Source organism: Octopus sinensis, linkage group LG6, assembly GCF_006345805.1.
Source record: "Octopus sinensis linkage group LG6, ASM634580v1, whole genome shotgun sequence".
In the NCBI taxonomy this organism is placed as follows: domain Eukaryota; kingdom Metazoa; phylum Mollusca; class Cephalopoda; order Octopoda; family Octopodidae; genus Octopus; species Octopus sinensis.
The window spans coordinates 86,527,361-86,548,510 of NC_043002.1; the positions used below are offsets into that span (position 1 = coordinate 86,527,361).

General features: G+C 38.1%; 1 protein-coding gene across 1 annotated transcript in view; it reads right to left on the reverse strand.

The window, feature by feature from the left end:
- The window catches only part of LOC118763782, a 35,317-nt gene that overhangs the window by 10,839 nt on the left and 3,328 nt on the right, over window positions 1–21,150 (reverse strand). The window contains exons 2-4 of the mRNA XM_036503521.1: window positions 19,197–19,291; window positions 11,692–11,803; window positions 660–795 (exon numbers count right to left, since the gene is read on the reverse strand). Coding sequence (XP_036359414.1) covers window positions 660–795; window positions 11,692–11,803; window positions 19,197–19,291 — 343 coding nt within the window. The remainder of the gene's footprint in view (window positions 1–659; window positions 796–11,691; window positions 11,804–19,196; window positions 19,292–21,150) is intronic.

Sequence of the window (21,150 nt, forward strand, 5' to 3'; positions counted from 1 at the left end):
ATTAGATATAAAATATCTAAAATTCTTAACTTATAATATGGAAGTTAACTATCTTTCATCTTTTATCTGTTTCAGTCATTAGACTGCAGCCATGCTGGAGCACCACCTCAAAGAATTTTTAACCAAATGAATCAACCCCAGTACTTTTTTTAAGCCTGGTACTTATTTTATCAGTCCCTCTTTGTTGCACAGCTAAATTACGGGGAGGGGGGGGACATAAACAAACCAACACTGGTTATCAAAAGGGGAGGGGGACAAATACAGACACACACAAACACACATATCTTCATGGAAGGCGGATGTTCAGCAATGACACAACAGGCTTCTTTCAGTTTCCATCTACTAAATCTGTTCATAAGGCTTAGGCCATCCCAAAGCTATAGTAGAAAATGCTTGCCCAAGGTGCTATGCAATGGGACTGAAGCTGGAAACATGTGGTTGGGAAGCAAGCTTCTCATCACACAGCCATGCCTGCACCTATAAACAGAATGAAAAGATTTCAGAAAATCTTAATCAGGTACTGAATGTTTGTAACCTGTGAAGATATCAATAAAATACAATTTAGAAACATCTCAGATATATTCTTATTAATTGATAAGACAATATCAACAATAAGAAATATGAGTCTACTAAAAATTAAATTGGATTATAAGCCTTACAAAATGACATTATTTTTTGCTTCGAGGGAACTCAAAACCTGACTGGTCCTCCTGAGGCTAAGATTTAACTTCTTCATTGATTCTTCCATTTCTCTAAGTTCTTCATTATTCTGAATTTTTGCCTGCTTAACTGCATCTATAGGGAAGAAGGAAAAGTAATAGTGACTTTTTTTTGCAATATCAGAGGAGATAAAGCAATACACATGCATGTATGTATGAGTATATATACGTATATATTCATCTGTATGTGCATATATGAATATATATATAGGGAGAGTTTATGAAAAAAACAAAAGACGAAAGCGAAAGGGGGTGTACAAAACAAACAGATGTATTAGTATAACGCTCAGGAATAGAAAAAGTCTTTTACGTTTTGAGCCTACACTCTTCTACAGAAAGGGACACAGAAAAAAACAAGGAGAGAAAAAAATGTGTGTAGTGGCTAACGATCTATCATGGCGACTGGTATATATATATATATATATATATATATATATATATATATATATATTATATATATATATATTATATATATATATACATATATATATATATATATATATATATATATAATATATATATATATATATATATATACATATATATAAAATAAAATCAAAAACGGAACACAAAGGATATCGCGGTACACGTGTTTCAAGCTTTATAAACGACCCGTTCTTACATCAGTGTATAATTGATATAAAAGATGGTTTAAAGCTCTCTTCAGCTGCAAACATTGTTATTCCAAAGAGTTACATCACACTATAAAAAATATGAAAAGTACATGTAGTGTTACCTATTATAATAGGTATATCATATCTCCCTGAGAAAGTGCATTTGTAAAATTTCGTAACTGTATAACTGTATAAAGATTCATTGGATTTCGAAAATCTGCCCATACTGTATCACCAGTCAACATAGAGTGAATGTTAAATAGAATGGAAAACATATATATATATATATATATATATACACAAAATTTGGGGGTTTAGTTCACAGGTGACCTAAATGATTACATATTCTGTAATGGATTACTAAGGCTCTAAGGTTGTAGCCGAGACAGTAGTTATGGAGCTATTGTAGATTTCTAATATAGTGGATATATAAGTGTTAAAGAGGACAACAAACTTTAAGGTAAGGCAAACAACTCAAGTCATATACATTATTATCATTGGAAAAAATCCAAAGTCTCACAGCTTTTTCTGGGATATCCCAGAGTATGGGATATTCTGTCATCAGGGACAAATACGGAAAATGAGAAGGTTTTACATTAATGAAATGGCAACAAAGAGGACATGAACAAAGGAATAAGGAGATGAAGAGAGAGAAGAAAAAAGAAGCATAAAAGTTCACAGTTCAACTTTCTGATGCTGTAGTAATAAGTCCAGAAGTCCTTATGTGCAATCTTGCATAGATCCATATGGGTTAAGGTCCTGATCTTGTATATTTACAATAAGCTAGTGAGTGTACAAATTCATAATTGGTTTCATTAATACAGTTAACCATTAGCTAAATTCTGTGAAAAATCTAAGTTTGTACAATGGTCTTAATAGAAGTTAATAACACTATCACTAGTTGTGTCCAAATATCTCATGTGCAAAATAAGAGAACGATTAGATTCCTTCAGAAATTTCTGAAAATTTCAAACATTGTTTACATTTGCAGGCCCAACGTTACTACCATCTCAGTATTGTGCTAGCTTCCAAACATGGCACACCACGCTAAAGTTACTCCCAACCGCCAAAAAGAAATTGTCAGGATGAAAGTTTCAGGAATGACTCTCTTGGCTATTTCACGAGACGTAAGGAGATTTAAGAGTGTAGTTTCATGTGTTCTTAAGCTCTATGAAGAAACTAAAGATTTTGAACTGAAAAAGGCAACTGGTAAACCACATAAAACCACCATACAAGATGATCAAGCCATGAAACAGTATGTATTGAAGGATCTTTTTAAGACTGTAGATGCAATTTCTAAGAAAATAAAAGTAAATAATGGTACGGAAGTGAGCCACTTTACAGTGTCTTGTCGTCTGAAGGGATTTGGATTAAAGTCTTGTCCCCCGGCAACGAAACCTACCATCAGCAAGAAGAACAAATTGGAAAGACTTTTATTTGCAGAAGCTCATATGAACTGGAGGGATGAAAATTGGTCAAAAGTTCATTTTAGCACTAAAAACAAATCCAATTTAATAGGTTCAGATGGTAGATAGTATGTTAGGTGCTTCACAGGAGATTGGCTAAATCCAAGTGCCTGAAGAAATCTGCCAAGTTTGGAGGAGGAAGTGTCATGGTGTGGGAAATGATTTCTTCTGAAAGAGTTGGCCCTCTAGTGCAGATTAAAGGGACTATTAATGCTAATATGTATTTGAATTTGGTTAAACAGCCTGTGATCCCATCATTACAAGCATTTCCAAATCAACCGTGCATTTTCATGCAAGATAACGCCCCTTGTCATGCTGCAAAGCATGTTACTGAATTCTTTAGTGAACAAAATATCCAAGTAATGAAGTGGCCAGCACAAAGTCCAGACTTAATACCAATTGAAAACCTTTGGGAAATACTTGGGGACAAAGTAACACAAAGGGCACCAACTACTATGATGAATTTATGGGTGTATTAGAAGAGGAATGGAAAAAAGGAACACCTTACTTGTGCAGGAAACTTGCTATGTCCTGTGGCAATCGATGTGCAGAGGTGATCTCCAGCAAAGGTCTACAAACATCACACTAACTGTATTAAGTTCATATTTACATTTCTTTCAATCATTATTATGGTTTTGAGTTAATTGAAGTATTTTTTGGCTTGATCATTCTCTTATTTTGCACATGAGACATTTGGACAAAGCATTTGGACACACACACACATACATACACACACATACATACATACAAGAAAGATGTATGCCTATTTATGTATGTACATATACATGACAACACACCCCTTCACTCACACTCTCTCTCACATACACACACACACACACACACACACACACACGTCCATTTCATCGGATGTTTGATACTATATGTGTATGTGTATATCTGTGTGAGTATGTGTGCATGCATGTGTGCGTGCATGCGTGCAGCCTTCCACAATCGCTAGAAAAAAGCAGAGGAATTTTCTTTCTTGATGCTCCTGGTGGCACAGGTAAAACATTTGTAACATCGCATCTCTCCAAGGTAAGATAACAAAATAGAATTGCAGTTGCTGTATGGTACCATTGTCTGGCTTGGCTACCACTATTCTCCCAGGAGGATGAACAGCTCATAGTGCTTTAAAATTACAGCTAAACTTGGTCACGAATGACAATCCAATTTGCAACATAAGCAAAGATTCAGGTTCAGAAGAAGTGTTGTGCCAATGCCACCTTATCATTTGGATGAATGCACCATATCACATAGCGGTGCAATGGAAACTCTTGGTAAGACCTTACAGGACATCAGAAGCAACAAAAAATCTAAGGGAGGAGTTACATTAGTTTTATCAGGGGACTTCAGACATTACCAGTCATTCTGATATGAAAAAGATCTGATGAAATAAAAGCATGCATTAAGTCTTCACACCTATGGAATAAAGTACTGAAATTCTCCTTCAATACTAATGTGCGAGCTTTATTATATGGGGACCAATGTGCAAAGCAGTTTTCAACCTGGCTCCTTCAATTAGGAAATGGGAAAGTACCATTTGATGGAAATGGTGATATCAGTTTGGATCATATTGCTATTATGGTAAATACCCGAGCTGAATTGAAGAACAGGGTATTTGCCAGACTTAAGTAATAATTATAATTCACATAAATGGTTGTATGAAAGAGCAATTCTTGCTCCAAAAAATGAAGCAGTAGCAAGGATTAACCATGAATTAATGAATAAAATTCCAACAATCATTAAGAAGTACAACTCAGTTGATTCAGTCCTTGGTGAAAATCAAGCTGTCCATTACCCAACAGAGTTCCTAATTCTCTTGAGCCACCTGGAATTCCTCCACATAAACTTTTTCTGAAGGTAGGAGCCCCAATAATGCTTCTAAGAAATTTAGATCCTCCTAAATTATGCAATGGTTGATTGTGAAGACATTATCACCTAATGTGACAGAAGCTACCATCATCACTGGATGTGCCTCTGGGGAAAAGGTTTTCATTCCAAGAATTCTAATCAAACCAACAGACATGTCATTTGAGGTACAGTTCCCAGTACAATTTTGCTTTGCAATGTCTATTAATAAAGCTCAAGGTCAGTCTTTGAAATCTACTGGCTTGCTTTTCTCATGGTCAGCTCATACCCACAATAATGCACCATCTTATTTACTGACAAGGGAGGCAAGCTCTCTAAGCACCAGACATAGCCAAATCACCAGTGATTTCGCATTTACATTAATGCTTGTCAGTGACTCTCACTGGTGCCTTGGGTTAAACTTAACTCACCTTCTCAGCTTAAAAGGTCACCATACAAATCATATGCTGATTTCATAAATGGCAAATGTACAAATTATAAATAATAAGGGTGGTTGTTAGCAATTTTTCAACTGAAAGGCAAAAATATATACATCACTAAAGCAACTAGGGGCACTATTCAGCACCAGTGGTTTGACAGGAGGTGGCCAGGTAGGAACCTGCACCATGTATTTGTGTCTGCTTTGGCACAGTTTTTATGGCTTGATGCCCTTCCAAACACCAACCACTCAGCAATATATGTGTGTGGGTGTGTGTGTGTGTACACACGTACACATACGATAGACAGACAGACAGACAGACAGATATATTAGATGTATTTATGTATTTATGTACATACACTTATATGAAACTAGATCATTTATTTCATATCTATTGTTAGAGATGGGACATAAATCTCCTAATTTTAAGAAGATTTTGCTCCACTAAAGCTTTAACATAAAGGTTTAGTGTTAGACGTTATCTCCCATCCATTCTGATGTCACACGCATAATAGGAAATCATATAATTCAAGGATTAGTGTCTTACAGGTAGTAGCTACATTGTGAGGTTTCATATTTTTTCCCCATTTTTATGTCTGAGAAACCACGAAAGTGAAAAGAAAATTCTAGGGATTTTCAAGACTTAGATGTTTATTGTAATACCTGTGTGAATAAGAACAACAGAAGACGAGATATGCAGAAGAATGGTGACTATTGTAATAGACATAGAGAAGGCAGAGAGAAAAAGCCTTGCATCTATGAGCTATGATAGAGCATAAATATGTATACATATAAGAGCAGACATGGCTGTGTGGTAAGAATCTATCTTCCCCTAAGGCGGCGAGCTGGCAGAAACGTTAGCTTACCAGGCGAAATGCTTAGCGGTATTTCATCTGCCACTACGTTCTGAGTTCAAATTCCGCCGAAGTCGACTTAGCCTTTCATCCTTTTGGGGTCGATTAAATAAGTATCAGTTACGCACTGGGGTCGATGTAATCGACTTAATCCCTTTGTCTGTCCTTGTTTGTCCTCTCTATGTTTAGCCCCTTGTGAGCAATATAGAAATATAAAGAAATAAGAAGCTAGCTTCCCTACCACATGGTTCTGGGTTCAGTCCCACTGCATGGCACTATGGGCTAGTTTCTTCTACTATAGCCTCAGGCCAATCAAAACCTTGTGAGTGGATTCGGTAGACAGAAACTGAAAGAAGCCTGTTGCATATATATATGTGTGTGTGTATGTGTGTTTGTATCCGTGGTTGTCCCCACCATCATTGCTTGACAACCAGTTTTGGTGAGTCTACATCCCCATAACTTAGTGGTTCAGCAGAAGAGACCAATAGTATAAGTATTAGGCTTTAAAAAAATAAGTCCTGGGGTTTGTTTGTTAGACTAAAACCCTTCAAAGCAGTGCTCCACCATGGCTGCAGTGAAATGACAAACAATTAAAAGAATAAAAGAACATAGATACATAAATACACACGTGCATGCATGCGCACACACACACACATGCACAAACACACATGTATGGGAGGGGTATATCTGCGGGGGGATTATAGTTGCAGACGTGGCTGTACAGCTGAAAGGTTTACTTCTCAGTCACATGGCTCTGGGTTCAGTCCCTTATGTGGCCCCTTGAGCAAGTGTCTTCTACTATACCACCAGGTCAAGCATAGCCTAATGAATGGATTTAGTAGATGGCAACAGGAATGGTATGCAGCTGTAGAAAATCTGCCACAAGGAATTCCATCTGGTCCATACAAGTATGGAAAAGGGGACGGTAAAACGATGATGATGATGATGATGATGGTATATAAATGTAACATAGGTAGACAACAAATTATAATGCCTTTACAGTGAAAAGTTAACAAATATGAATGTGTCTGTTAATCTATTCACACACAAAAAAAATAAGGAGATTGTCCTGACATGTTTTATGGCTAAAAGATCGCTTCTCAGAGGTCAAGCGCCCCTTACCCTTTGCCTATAAAATGAAATCCATAGCTATTGCTCAATAAATCAGTCATAAACTAATACTTCACTGAAATAGTTTCATTAATTTACATATCTTGCATTAGTTGGAAACGTACTTAAATACTTGGTAAATAGTTTCTCTGCCTATGCATTACAAACTGTCATCTGCATTAGATTTTCTAACATACATTCTTTATGCACAAAGGGATTTATTAAGTACTAGCAGTATCGCCCGGCGTTGCTCGGGTTTGTAAGGGAAATAACTATATAAGCATTTTTAGAGAGTTACTTCCCTTATAGATGCCAATTCGGGCTTTCTTAGCCATTTCTATTTTGGTGTCTTCAAGCCATGAAGTCGTTGTTCTAAAAGAACGCTGGTCTCCTTGACAACGCTTTACGACGTTGATTTCCTTACACTCCCTTCCCCACAGCTTCACGAGGGAGGGAAGAAGGGGGAGAAGCAAACAGGTGCAGGTGTGACCATGGACGCCAACTCCGCCGCCATCGACACACGAAAAGTTATGCATTAAAATGGAATAAAAAAGTGATGTTAAATTATTTTTAAAATCGTAGACTCATCGTAGACGCGCGCTAATACTCAGACGGGCTCGATATGAATCACGACTATAAGATACCCGAATTTGGTTAAACTGCACCGCAAAATGTGGGAGTAGTTAGGAATCTAAATCGAAGGGGACAGACACTCACACAACTACAGCTTTATATATATAGATTGTTACCACTCATCATTCTTTGTCATCCCCTTCATGTAGTCAGTTATTTTGTGCTTATACTTCACCACTTCATCCCATATTTCCCTAGTTCCATCTCCTCTATATGCTTATCAATTCTTTATACATCTGATGTCTTCTATATACATTACATTTCTTCATTAGTGCAGTCTTTTCTCTTGCACACTCTCTCAATCTGATTTTCTTATATACCCAGCTTTTCTCTAAGCTCATGACACCCATAAAATTATTAACCATCTTACAAACAATAACTCTGAGCACCTTTTCAAACTCCACCTGTCTAACACCTGTGGACATGTTTACAAAGTCAGAAAACAGCACAGCTCTCATGACTTTAGGAAACATTTTTTTCATGCTAAGAGTTGCTGAAGCATGGAACAAACTGCCTGCATCAGTTGTTAGTTGTCGGAGCACTACATCCTTCAAAACATCCATGCTTCCTGATATTCGCCAACGCTACATCTGATTTTCTGTCCTCCATACACATGTAAGCATGTATCTGACTCATACATTGTTCACTTTCCAGACATTTGTACATTACTGCATATGCTTTATATGCACATTTGACAAGTTGTAGTGCGCCTGAGCACTGTATACAATAATTTCATTATTATTTCTCTATTGCCCACAAGGGGCTAAACATAGAGGAGACAAACAAGAACAGACAAAGGCATTAATTCGATTGCATTGACCCCAGTGCATAACTGGTACTTAATTTATTGACCCCGAAAGGATGAAAGACAAAGTTGACCTCGGTGGAGTTTGAACTCAGAACTTAAAGACAGACGAAATACCGCTAAGCATTTCACCCGACGTGCTAACGTTGCTGCCAACTCGCCACCTTATTTCATTATTATTATTATTATTATTATTCTCCATCTTTCATGGACACTAATATTACTCATTGGGTAACATGTGCTCACTTCAGTTCTTTGCAACCAATACAAATGTTCTGCAGTCCAAGGCTCATGTAATACTATCATGCAGTATCACAACTTACACACACACACACACACACAAATGTATATGTTTGTGTATGCATACATGCAAGCATGCATGAGTGTACATGCTTTGGCTGTTATTTGAAAGGAGTTCCAAGAAATAGGAGAACATTTACTGATGGAATAGGTATCATTAATGGTAATGGAATCAAATTTTTATACATGCCTGTATATGGACAAAATAGAGCATAAAAAAAAACATAACAAATAAATTTGTACACACATTTTGTCTTTTACTCTGAGAGAGAAACCCATTGTTATCAGCGGAGGTAATAGCTTGCTAAGCCTTTTCTATCCATTCTTACTCCACCAACCATACTTTTAGAACATTCTCCTCCACTCAGGCAACAAAAGTTAGCAACTACTTCTTGTCGGGTCTCCAAACATTTGAAAGAATTTATTTCTCATATAATCTCACTGCTAACTATTCCTTTGCATCTGCCACATATGAAACCTACTTTCTCTGCCTGCTTTCCTGTGGTCCCACTACATAGAAAATAAAGGGGAACTGATAATCTATAATTAATTGCTGTTGACTCAACCGCCCATATATTCTACTGTGCTGAGATTCGTGTAATAGCTAGAAATGTGTCGGTAACATACAGTTAATATACAAACAGGCACCGGTGTGGCTGTGAGTAAGAAGCTTGTTTCCCAACCACATGGTTCTGAGTTCAGTCCCATTGCCTGGCGCCTAAGGCAAGTGTCTTCTACTATACCCCAGGGCTTACCAAAGCTTTGTGAGTGGATTTGGTTAAAAGAAACTGAAAAAGTGTGCTGTATGTATGTATGTATGTACGTACGTATGTATGTACGTACGTATGTATGTACGTACGTATGTATGTACGTACGTATGTATGTACGTACGTATGTACGTACAGCAGACTTTTTTTCAGTTTCTGTTAACCAAATCCACTCACAAAGCTTTGGTAAGCCCTGGGCTATAAATATATATATATATATATATATATATATATATATATAATATATATATATATATATATATATATATATATATATATATACATATATATATATATATATATAATATATATATATATATATGTATATATATGTATATATATATATATATATATATATATATGCATACATATAGCTATATCTATCTATCTATATATATATATATATACATCATCATCATCATCATCATTTAGCCCTGGGCTATGTGTGTGTGTGTGTGTGCGCACATGTGTGTCTTTATGACTGTGTTTGTTCCCTACCACCACTTGACAACAGGTGTTGGTTTTCTTATGTCCCTGTAACTCGTCTGGCACCTGTGCCGGTGGCACGTAAAAAGCACCCACTACACTCATGGAGTGGTTGGCGTTAGGAAGGGCATCCAGCCATAGAAACATTGCCAGATCAAACTGGGCCTGGTGCAGCCTTCTGGCTTCCCAGACCCCAGTTGAACCGTCCAACCCATGCTAGCATGGAAAGCAGACGCTAAACGATGATGATGATGATGATGATGATATATATATAAAGTGAGATAGGGGTTGTGAGTGTAACCCACTATGGGATATATCATTTACCCAATATACTGCCAGTAAAGTACCCAGAAAGGCTAATACATAAATGCTAAGAATTGCAATGCAATTAATTCATTTATTGTATTATATGGGCGAAGGTAAAATGTTTTACCTCAAATTCATAATACAAAATAAGAAAATGGAGGAATAGATTTCTATCAATCATCAACTACTAGATAATACCAGTTCATATAATTTATTAACTAATTATTTAGGAACTATTTTGTATTTTTATATATATATATATATATCATCATCATCATCGTTTAACGTCCGCTTTCCATGCTGGCATGGGTTGGACAGTTGAACTGGGGTCTGTGAAGCCAGAAGGCTGCATCAGGACCAGTCTGATCTGGCAGTGTTTCTACGGCTGGATGCCCTTCCTAACGCCAACGACTCCGTGAGTGTAGTGGGTGCTTTTTACGTGCCACCCGCACAAGTGCCAGATGGAGCTGGCAGATGGCCATGGACGGATGGTGCTTTTTACTTGCCACCGGCACGGGAGCCAGGCGAGGCTGGCAACAGCCACGAATGGATGGTGCTTTTTACGTGCCACCGGCACGGAGGCCAGTCGGGGCGGTGCTGGCAACGGCCACGATCGGATGGTTCGCTTACTTGTCACCGGCACTGGTATCACAGCTGCAATTTCCATTGATGTTGATCGGCTTCGATTTTGGTTCTGCTTTCTGATATCTGATTTGATTTGGTTTGATTTTGATTTTCACTTGCCTCAACGGGTCTTCACAAGTGGAGTTTTGTGTATGCATACATATATCTATATCTATCTATCTATATATATAGCCCTGGGCTATGTGTGTGTGTGTGTGTGTGTGTGTGTGTGTGCGCACATGTGTGCCTTTATGACTGTGTTTGTTCCCTACCACCACTTGACAACAGGTGTTGGTTTTCTTATGTCCCTGTAACTTAGCATTCAGCATAAGAGACCAATAGAATAAGTACCAGACATAATAAAAAAAAAAAAAAATAGAAGTACTATCCCCATGTGGTGCCACATAAAAGTACCTGCGCAGGCCACGTAAAAGCACTCAGCAGACTCTAAACCAAGCCTAATCAGACTGGAGCCTGGTGCAGCTCTCCAGCTTACTAGCTCTGGTCAAACTGTCCAACCCTTGCCAGCATGGACAATGGATGTTAAATAATGATGATGAGGAAGTACTGTGGTCAGTTCATTTGACTAAAACCCTTCGAGGTAATTCCCCAGCATGACCACAGTCCATTGACTGAAATAAGTAAACAACAACAGCTGAAAGATAAAGATTGATTCCAGATAATTACACACTTATTATATAAACAAAACTAATTACTTACGGGAAATTTCTTCATTAATACTTTTCACGAGTTCATCGTATGTTAGTTGCAATGTAAATCTTTTCATAGATTGTATTTCTAACTCTTCATGCAATTTGTATCGGCAATAATCCTGATCAAAGATTTGAGAGAGATCAGTGTGTATAATTAGACATATATAGGTTGACCAGAGAATCATTTAAGCTGCAAAAAATTGTAGTAGGGAAAATACAGTTTCTCTTTCCTTATTTTGGTTTTTAAAAATAGTTTTGTCTAGGTTCTGTTTGGGATCTTTGTAGGCCCTCTGAGATCATATTCTTTTATTCTTTTACTTGTTTCAGTCATTTGACTGCGGCATGCAGGAGTGCCATCTTCAAGGGTTTTAGTTGAACAAATCGACCCCAGGACTTATCTTTTAAGCCTAGTACTCATTCTATCGGTCTCTTTCGTAGAATCATTCGGTTATGGAGACAAACACAGACACAAAGACACACACACATAGATATATTCATATATATATATTATATATATATATATATATATATATATATATATATAATATATATATATATGTGGTGTTGGCAGTCGGTGTTGTGGGATGTGATGAGCTATGTGGTGCTGGTGGAGAGGATGACAGATGAGGCAGGCAGAAGTAGGGCTTGCAGGGGCCGGCAGAAGACTGCAGGGTGCATGCATCGCAGGAAGCTGAAGAGGTCAAGCAGGATGCACGTGTGGTCATCAACGAAGGGACAGTTCAAGCATAGACGAGGAAGCGACAGGATGTGTCGAATTCGTAAGAGACCTCTGATCTTTGCCGAGGTAAGGCCTTTTGTATTTCTTTCTCCCGTTGCTTCTCCTTCTGTTGTCCTCTTCATCCATCACACCACAATATATACAACAGACTTCTTTCAGTTTCCATCTACCAAATCCACTCACAAGGCTTTGATCATCTCAAGGCAATAGTAGAAGATTCTTGCCCAAGGTGCCACACAGTGGGACTGAACCCAGAACCAATGTGGCTGGGAAGTAAGCTTCTCACTACACAACCAAACTTGCACCTGATGTTTCTAAGACTGACATGGTTAATGTTTCTCTTGAATAGTTACAAGTTGAGAGCAAAAAGAAAATTTCGGTAAAAAGGGAATTCCAGAGAAACGGCATCCAAGAAAGGAAGGACTGGGAAAAAAAACAGTAGAAGAGCTGAAGATGGGTAACAATATGGATGATGAGAGGAGCTTCAGAAAGACACCAGTAATTTGACTTCCATGTATAATTTCAGAGAAATAAAGTTTGAAAATATAATTTTGCAGGAAACTCATGGAAAATTCATTTTACAATTGCAGCTGAAATACTGTTGACCAGAATTCAGGGCAAGTCACCTAATATGCTATAGCCTATTTCTCATTATTGAGCCGACTTGGTTTCAAATTTTCCATGAGTTTCTCTGTCACACTCTATCCTTTCATCATCTGACACAAGATCACCTCCTCCAATGTCCCCTCTCCTCTCAAAAATTCCTTGTCTTTCAAGTTACTTGGTGACCCTGCTGGTGCTGGTGCCACATAAAAAGCATCCAGTCCACAATGTGAAGTGGCTGGCATGTAAAAGGGCATCCAGCAGTAAAAGTCATGCCAAAACTGACCTCGCCTGTGCTGGTGCCACAGAAAAAGCATCAAGCATCCAGTCCACTCAGTAGGGTGGTTGATGTTAGGAAGGACATCCAGCCTTAAAGCCATGTTAAAACACACACAGAAGCTTGGTGCAGTCTTCTGCCTGGTCAACTCCTGTCAAACCATCCAATCCATGCCAGCATAGAAAGCAGATGTTAAACAATGATGATGATGATGATTCTCTACCTTGTAGTAAAGCTTTGATTTGACACCAAGTCAGCTCAGTAATGAGAAATAGCCTACAGCATATTAGGTGGCTTGCCTTGAATTCTGGCTAATAGTATTTCAGCCGCAATTGTAGAATGAATTTTCCATGAGTTTCCTGCTAAAACATGGCTATAAGTTGAGATGTGCATCATAATCAGTTCAGAAAAGCAGAAGCAGAGGCAACAGAACTTAGTGAGAAGATGGATTTCTTAGTCATTGCTAGACACCAGGTTAAAAAGAATCATTTGTATACAATGATCACAGAATTTTCCCACTTCTTATAATATGGATATATGGCTATTTTCCCCAGGCTAGCATGCAGTCATATCTCTAGTGATAAATGTTTCTCTATACATTTCTGGCACACTGTTAACTCTTGGCAAAAACCTCTGTATATTTTTATGTAAATAAATGGTTTCCTGAAAAAATTTAAATGAACTTGGTTTTAATATGGGTAACAACACACAACCAAAATCAGTCCTACCAATTATCTAACACCATCTAATCATGCTTCTGTTAACATGTCCAAAAAACTACTGATTGGTATTTCTTCCAGCTTTTAACTATCTGAGTTCAAATCCAGTCATAGTCAATTTTGCATTATATTCTTTCAGGGTCGATAAAATAAAGTACTCATGTTGATGTACTTGACTATCCTCCTCCCACTAAAATCACACTGGCCTCAATCCAAAATTTGAAACAAATATTTATGGAAGAAACAGATAATTTGCAAATGCTTTAAGTTTTTAATTCTAATTATCAATGTTTAACACTGATAGACAGGTCCTGTATTTTAGACGAACCAAACCTATTGTAGCATAGAAGAGCAGATATTAAAATTATATGATGAGGACAGTAATTATGATGAAGATGACCATTTCTTAGTATTTAATAATGTTCTGAGTAAAGTAAAGTTTATTGTGTAACAGAATCACACTACAAAGTCTTAAAATCTTAAACACTATACACTGCTAGAAATCTAATTATTTATACAATTCTGAGATTGGTTCTCAGAATTGCAAAAATAACTAGCTTTGCAACTCACCACATTTATGTTTGACTATATATGTGTTATGAGCTTTGTCTTGGTTGGGAATTTATAGTTCTGAATTGGAGCAGGCTTGGCTGTACAGTTAGACATTTGCTTCCCAACTACATGGTTCCAGAATCAATCCTTCGGTTCGGCACCTTGGTCTTCTACTATAAGCCCTAGGGCAACCAATGCCTGGTGAATGGATTTGGTGGACAGAGACTGAAAGAAGTCCATTGTCAGTGTGCATGTGTGTGTGTGAGTGTGTATATGTGTATGTGTACTTACGTGCATATGTTACTGTCTCCCTGACTTTATATCACGTGATAGTCGTAAACGAGTGTCACAGCCATACAAGCAGTGTCCTTCATTTCCAGTTTTCTGTGAAACTATGTCTGTTTCATGGGGAAATATACTTTACAGGTTAACAGGTAGGGATTGATGACAAGAAAGGTATCCAGCCATAGAAAATCCACCTCAACAAATTCCATCTGACCCATTCAATCATGGAAGAGAGGATGTAAAAACAATGACAACCCTATGATGATGTTGATGAGGAAAGATATTTTCCTTTTACTGTGGTCATCATAATCATCGTTTAACGTCTGTTTTCCATGCTAGCGTGGGTTGGACAGTTCAACCGGGGTTTGGGAATCCAGGAGGCTGCACCAGGCTCCAGTCTGATCTGGCAGTGTTTCTACAGCTGGATGCCCTTCTTAACGCCAACCACTCCGTGAGTGTACTCTTTTACTTGTTTCAGTCATTTGACTGCGGCCATGCTGGAGCACTGCCTTTAATCGAGCAACTCGACCCCGGGACTTATTCTTTTGTAAGCCCAGTACTTATTCTATCAGTCTCTTTTGCCGAACCGCTAAGTAACGGGGACATAAACACACCAGCATCTGTTGTCAAGCAATGCCAGGGGGACAAACACAGACACACAAACACACACACACACACACACATGTATATATATACATATATACGACAGGCTTCTTTCAGTTTCTGTCTACCAAATCCATTCACAAGGCATTGGTCGGCCCGGGGCTATAGCAGAAGACACTTGCCCAAGATGCCATGCAGTGGGACTGAACCCGGAACCATGTGGTTGGTAAACAAGCTACTTACCACACAGCCACTCCTGTAGTGAATGATTTTTATGCGCCACCGACACAGGGGCCAGAGGAGGCAGGCAAACGGCCACGATCAGTTGGTGCTTTTACGTCTTATGGACATGGACACCAGTCAAGGCGGCGCTGGCATCTGCAACATTCGGACGGTGCTTTTTATGTGCCACCGGCACAGGTATCATAACTACAACTTCCATTTGATTTTTATTTTGATGTTGGTGTTGACGTACTTGACTCAATAGTTCTCCTGAAGAACAGCAGGTCACTCTACAATCCAAGGTTAGCACAGCAGGCCATCCTGCGAGCCATGAACTCACTTCATTTGTCGGGTCTTCACAGTCACAGCATATCTCTGAGGTCTCGGTCGTATTTAAAATTCAACTATTAAATAATTAATGAATAATGAACTATGTTACTACTTTAAAAGGTATGAAGCATAGTGGTTAATGTGTTGGGCTCATGATCATAAGGTAGAGACCAGACATCATGTTGAGTTCTTGAGCAAGGCATTTCATTTCACATCACTTCAATCTACTCAGTTGAAAATGTGTACTAGCCAGGTACAGGTGCAGCCCTTTCGGTCCCCAGCTGCCACATGCTGGATGTGACACTGGGAGAAATGAGAAATGGCTGTGAAGCTGTTTATGTTTGTGATTTCACAAGCACCTAAAACAATTAGTGAAAGCATGGTGGTGGCTGCTGTTCCTGATTTAAAGCTTAATTATCAGTGATTCTGAAATGATTTAAGATCACAGAATTTACAATTTTTTTACAATGAAAACAGTTGCATTGTTTTATGTTCTGAGTTTGAATCCTTTTGGAGTTGACTTCACTTTTCATCCTTTCAGGGTTAATAAAAAAAATGTATCATTCAAGTACTGTGTTGAGGTCTTTAAATGTTACCTCCTTTGATATTTGTGGCCTTATGGCCGTCTTAGAAATCGCTATTATGGTTAAATAAGAGTAATAGGTTGGACTATAAGCATTGGACTGTAAGCTTTGCACTATCTGTTGTAGTGGCTCTTTATGTTCAGAATTTCAAATATTACCCCAAGATAACTTTGTCTTTCATATTTTCAGGCTCAATAAAATAAAGTACTAAACAGTATTGGAGTTAATGTAGTTACTAATCTTCCTCTCAATTTCAGGCCTAGAAACAACTAAGGTAAAATTCTAATAAAAATCTAATGTATAAGGTGGCAAGCTGGCACAATTCTTAGCATGCCAGGCAAAAGGCTTAGTGGCATTTTGTCTGTCTTTAAGTTCATAGTCATCGTCGTTTAATGTCCAAATTCCACCAAGGTCAACTTTGCCTGTCATCATTTTGGGGTTGATAAAATAAGTACCAGTTGAGCACTGGAGTCGATCTAATCAACTTATCCCTCCCCCAAAATTGCTGGCTTTGTGCCAAAAGTTGAAAGCAATATGAATGAAACTTATACTTAACAGTAGTTTCTATACATATTACCTACTGTATTCTAAAGTTTAATCTATTAATGTTTGTTGTTTCTAAATCTACAGATACTTAATCTATTTTCTTTCATTTCTCATATGCTATATAACTAACTTTGTTCCCACATGGACTCAATAAAGTTGGCAATAGCTCGTATTCACTTAAGCAATTAATCTTAACCTTTATCAAAATAAATTTACCAAAGTAACAGCATCAATGACCAAATTCAGAACATTGTGGAAAGACAGAAATATCTCAATGAGCTCCAAAATCAGGCTAATAAGATTGCTAGTGATCTCATTATTTCTGTATGCCTGTGATACATGGACACTGACAGCAGAAATTGAAAGAAGAATCCAAGCTACAAAGATGAAATGTTTCAGGAGACTTTTGAGAATATCATACAGAGATCGTGTCACAAATGAGGAAGTGAAAAGAAGAATAAGGCAGGCAACAGGGCCCTATGAGGAACTTCTTAGCACAGTAAAGAAATGCAAGCTCAGGTGGTTTGGGCATGTTACCCGCTAATCAGGGATGGCCAAAACAATCCTTCAGGGAACAGTCAAAGGTGGTAGACGCAGAGGCAGACAGAGAAAGAGGTGGAAAAGCAACATCTGTGAGGGGACAGGCCTGAAGATGAGAGACACAATACAAAAGGCAGAAGACAGAGACGGGTAGAGAGATCTGGTCATTAAATCATCAGTGGTACCCCAATGGTCAGCCAGACTACAGGATATGTAATGTAATGTAATCTTAAGTCCTAGAACTCATAGGGCCAGTGACTCAGTTTCCATGACATATAAGTAACAAAGATCACAATATTCTCCTTGAGCAGGACACCAGTCCATCACAGTGTGACTCATTTACAGCTTAGATGGAACAATGTGAAACGTAATGTTTTGCTCAATAAGACAACACTCCACCCATGATCTTACAATCAAGAATGCAACACTTTAATCATTAGGCCATGCATAATGATTCAAGAGGAACATTAATAATATCAACCACATTGGTCTTGGAAAACCTAATAAGACCATCAGTACAGCATCTTCTTTCAAACCCTGCAAAAACAAAACTTCTCGGACTAATTATGTTTAATAAAAAAAATTACTTATTTACTTAAGTTTTAATATCATCTCCTTCAAAATAGTCACCTTGTGCAGTAATTTACTGGCCCCCAGCATTTCTGCCACTTTTGGAATCCGGTCTGGAAGTCATTTTCCATAAGCAAGAAACTCACAAGTAAGGAAAGCTTGGTGACACAGGGCATTGTCGTCATGAAGAATCCAATTTTTCATGCTCCACAGACCAAGATGCTTTCACCGAATGTCCTCCTTCAAATGCTTTCACCGAATGTCCTCCTTCAAATGCTTTCACCGAATGTCCTCCTTCAAATGCTTCAAAACATCATAGTTGAACTGTTGATCTACAATACAATGGATGTAAAAAAAAAAAAACCGATTGGCATGCTCTTGATTGCGCTGCCTTCTTCAGTTGTAGAGATGAAGGGCTCTTCCATTTTAATGATTGTTGCTTCATCTCAGGGTCATACCCAAAGCATGATCACTGTTTCTGAAGCAGACTTCCCACATTTAATGCAAAATGTAACATTGGCTCTTTGTTCCAACTTCCTATCCATGACAAAATCACAGACTACAACATACATGTGATCAAAAAAACACAAATTTCACAATTCGTGAAGTAAACACAGCAATGTCACTCCGCACACTGCCTCATGAAGGTCACTGCTAGTTCTTGCTGTGCACACAACAGTATGCTGCCATCTGTTGGCACGCTACAGAACTAGTCTAGGAACTTTTTGATACCACCTCATAATGTAAAAAAGTTACCATTCCCTGATGTGAATCTTGATATAAACTTACCAAGATCTGTATGCATATGAATTACCCACCAAGGTCCCTAAGAAAAAAATATACCAGGTTTCATCTAAGTATAACTACAAGTTTCTCCATAAATATAACTTATCAAGGTCCCAAGGGCTATAACTTACTGAGGTCCCTATGGATATAACTTACCAAGGTCTCTATACATGTTTTTGCATCAGCAATTCTGGACTTTAAGTTGTTAACAACATCAGCTTCTTCTACGTTTTTTGTTTCTGTAATGAAATCTGCAAAAAGAAAAATTCCAAGTAAATAATTCATAAAATTTGTTTTACAAATTACATTCTACAAAGGCTTCTTTTATTTCATATCAGTTAAATGATAGCCATTCAGAAGTACCCACCTTCTAGTAACTGTATAGAAGGGTGAGGAACCCACAGTGCACTAAGTTTTAATGTTCTAACTCACTTCCGCTGTTTACAGCAGTGCTTGGAAGGAAGGTGTGTAGCATGTGATCATCGCATTGATCATGAGAGAGAAAGTTGTCAAGGCAATACCTGCTCAGAAGTCTATGCAAAGTTGCAGAAAGTGCATGGAGAGGAGTGTATGAGTCGCACACAAGTGTACAAGTGGTTCAGATGTTTCCAAAATGGCCGAAAAAACCTTGATATTGAAGAACGTTCTGGGAGATCTGCAACCAGTAGAACTGAGAAAAACATTGCAGATGTGCATGCAGCTGTGAGGGGAAATCATCATATTACCATCTGTGAGTTATCAGAGGATATGCAGATTAGTTATGGTTCAGTTCAGTCCATTATCACAGAAGATTTGAGTATGAGACATGTGTCTACCAAGTTTGTGCCAAAATTGCATTCAGCTGACCAAAACGACACTCAGGTTTCAATTGCCCAAGATTTCTTTGATTGTGTCGAGAACAATGAAAACCTTTTGAAAACTTTGCATAGACCTCTGGTGGTATTTGCTTTATGATGAGTTAGGCCTAGCACCAACAACAGTTGCCTCACATTGTGTCCAATAAATCCTCTACATCCAATTTCATTGGAAAATGCTCTGCTTTCCAGCTTACATCTTCACATTCCTCAGGCTTCCACACAGTTTCCATCCACCAAATTCACTCACAAGGCACTGGTTAGTCCAGGCTATTATAGAAGACACTTGCCCAAGGTGCTGCACAGTGGGACTGAACCTACAACCATGTGGGCTTCTTAACCAAGTGAGCTTCGTAACTACATGGTCATGCCTGTACATACACAACCATTCAAACATTGTTTGTAATTTTATTTTCATCTGCAAGAATACAAAGACTGTAGAGTATCCAAGCTTGCTTGAGTAGAGAGCAGAGAAGCTGACTGCAAATAGAAGAATCAACAGCAAGTAAGAACTCATCAATATTGAGATTTTTTTTTTTTTTTTTTTTGCCATGAAAGGAAATTTAGGAATTCTGATTCGCAAAATGCCTGGAGACAGAGAATACTTAAGTTCTTTTCTTAAAAAAAAAAAAAAAAGCAGATATGAAACATCATCAAGAAGGTAGAAAACATGGAGGTAATACTTTATTCTGCATGCAATTAAATATTCTCCTTAATTTCACCACTATCAAAACTATCAAACTTTAAAGAAAATCTTCCTGATCCTCAATGAAAGACATTACACACACATGCACATGTGCACATGCATGCACACACACAAAACACCCACACACATACACATGCTTACACACACATACACACATGTACACATGCACATATGCATGCACACACACACACACACACACACAGATGAATAAATATATATATTTCTTTATTGCCCACAAGGGGCTAAATATAGAGGGGACAAACAAGGACAGACAAAGGGATTAAGTCGATTACATCGACCCCAGTGTGTAACTGGTACTTTATTTATCGACCCCAAAAGGATGAAAGGCAAAGTTGACCTCGGCGGAATTTGAACTCACAACGTAACGACAGACGAAATACGGCTACGCATTTCGCCCGGCATGCTAACGTTTCTGCCAGCTCGCCGCCTTCAGATCCATAAATATATAGGTGCAGGTATGGCTGGGTGATTAAGAAATTTGCTCTGCAGCCACAGAGTTTCAGGTTTAGTCTCATTCCTCAGCATCTTA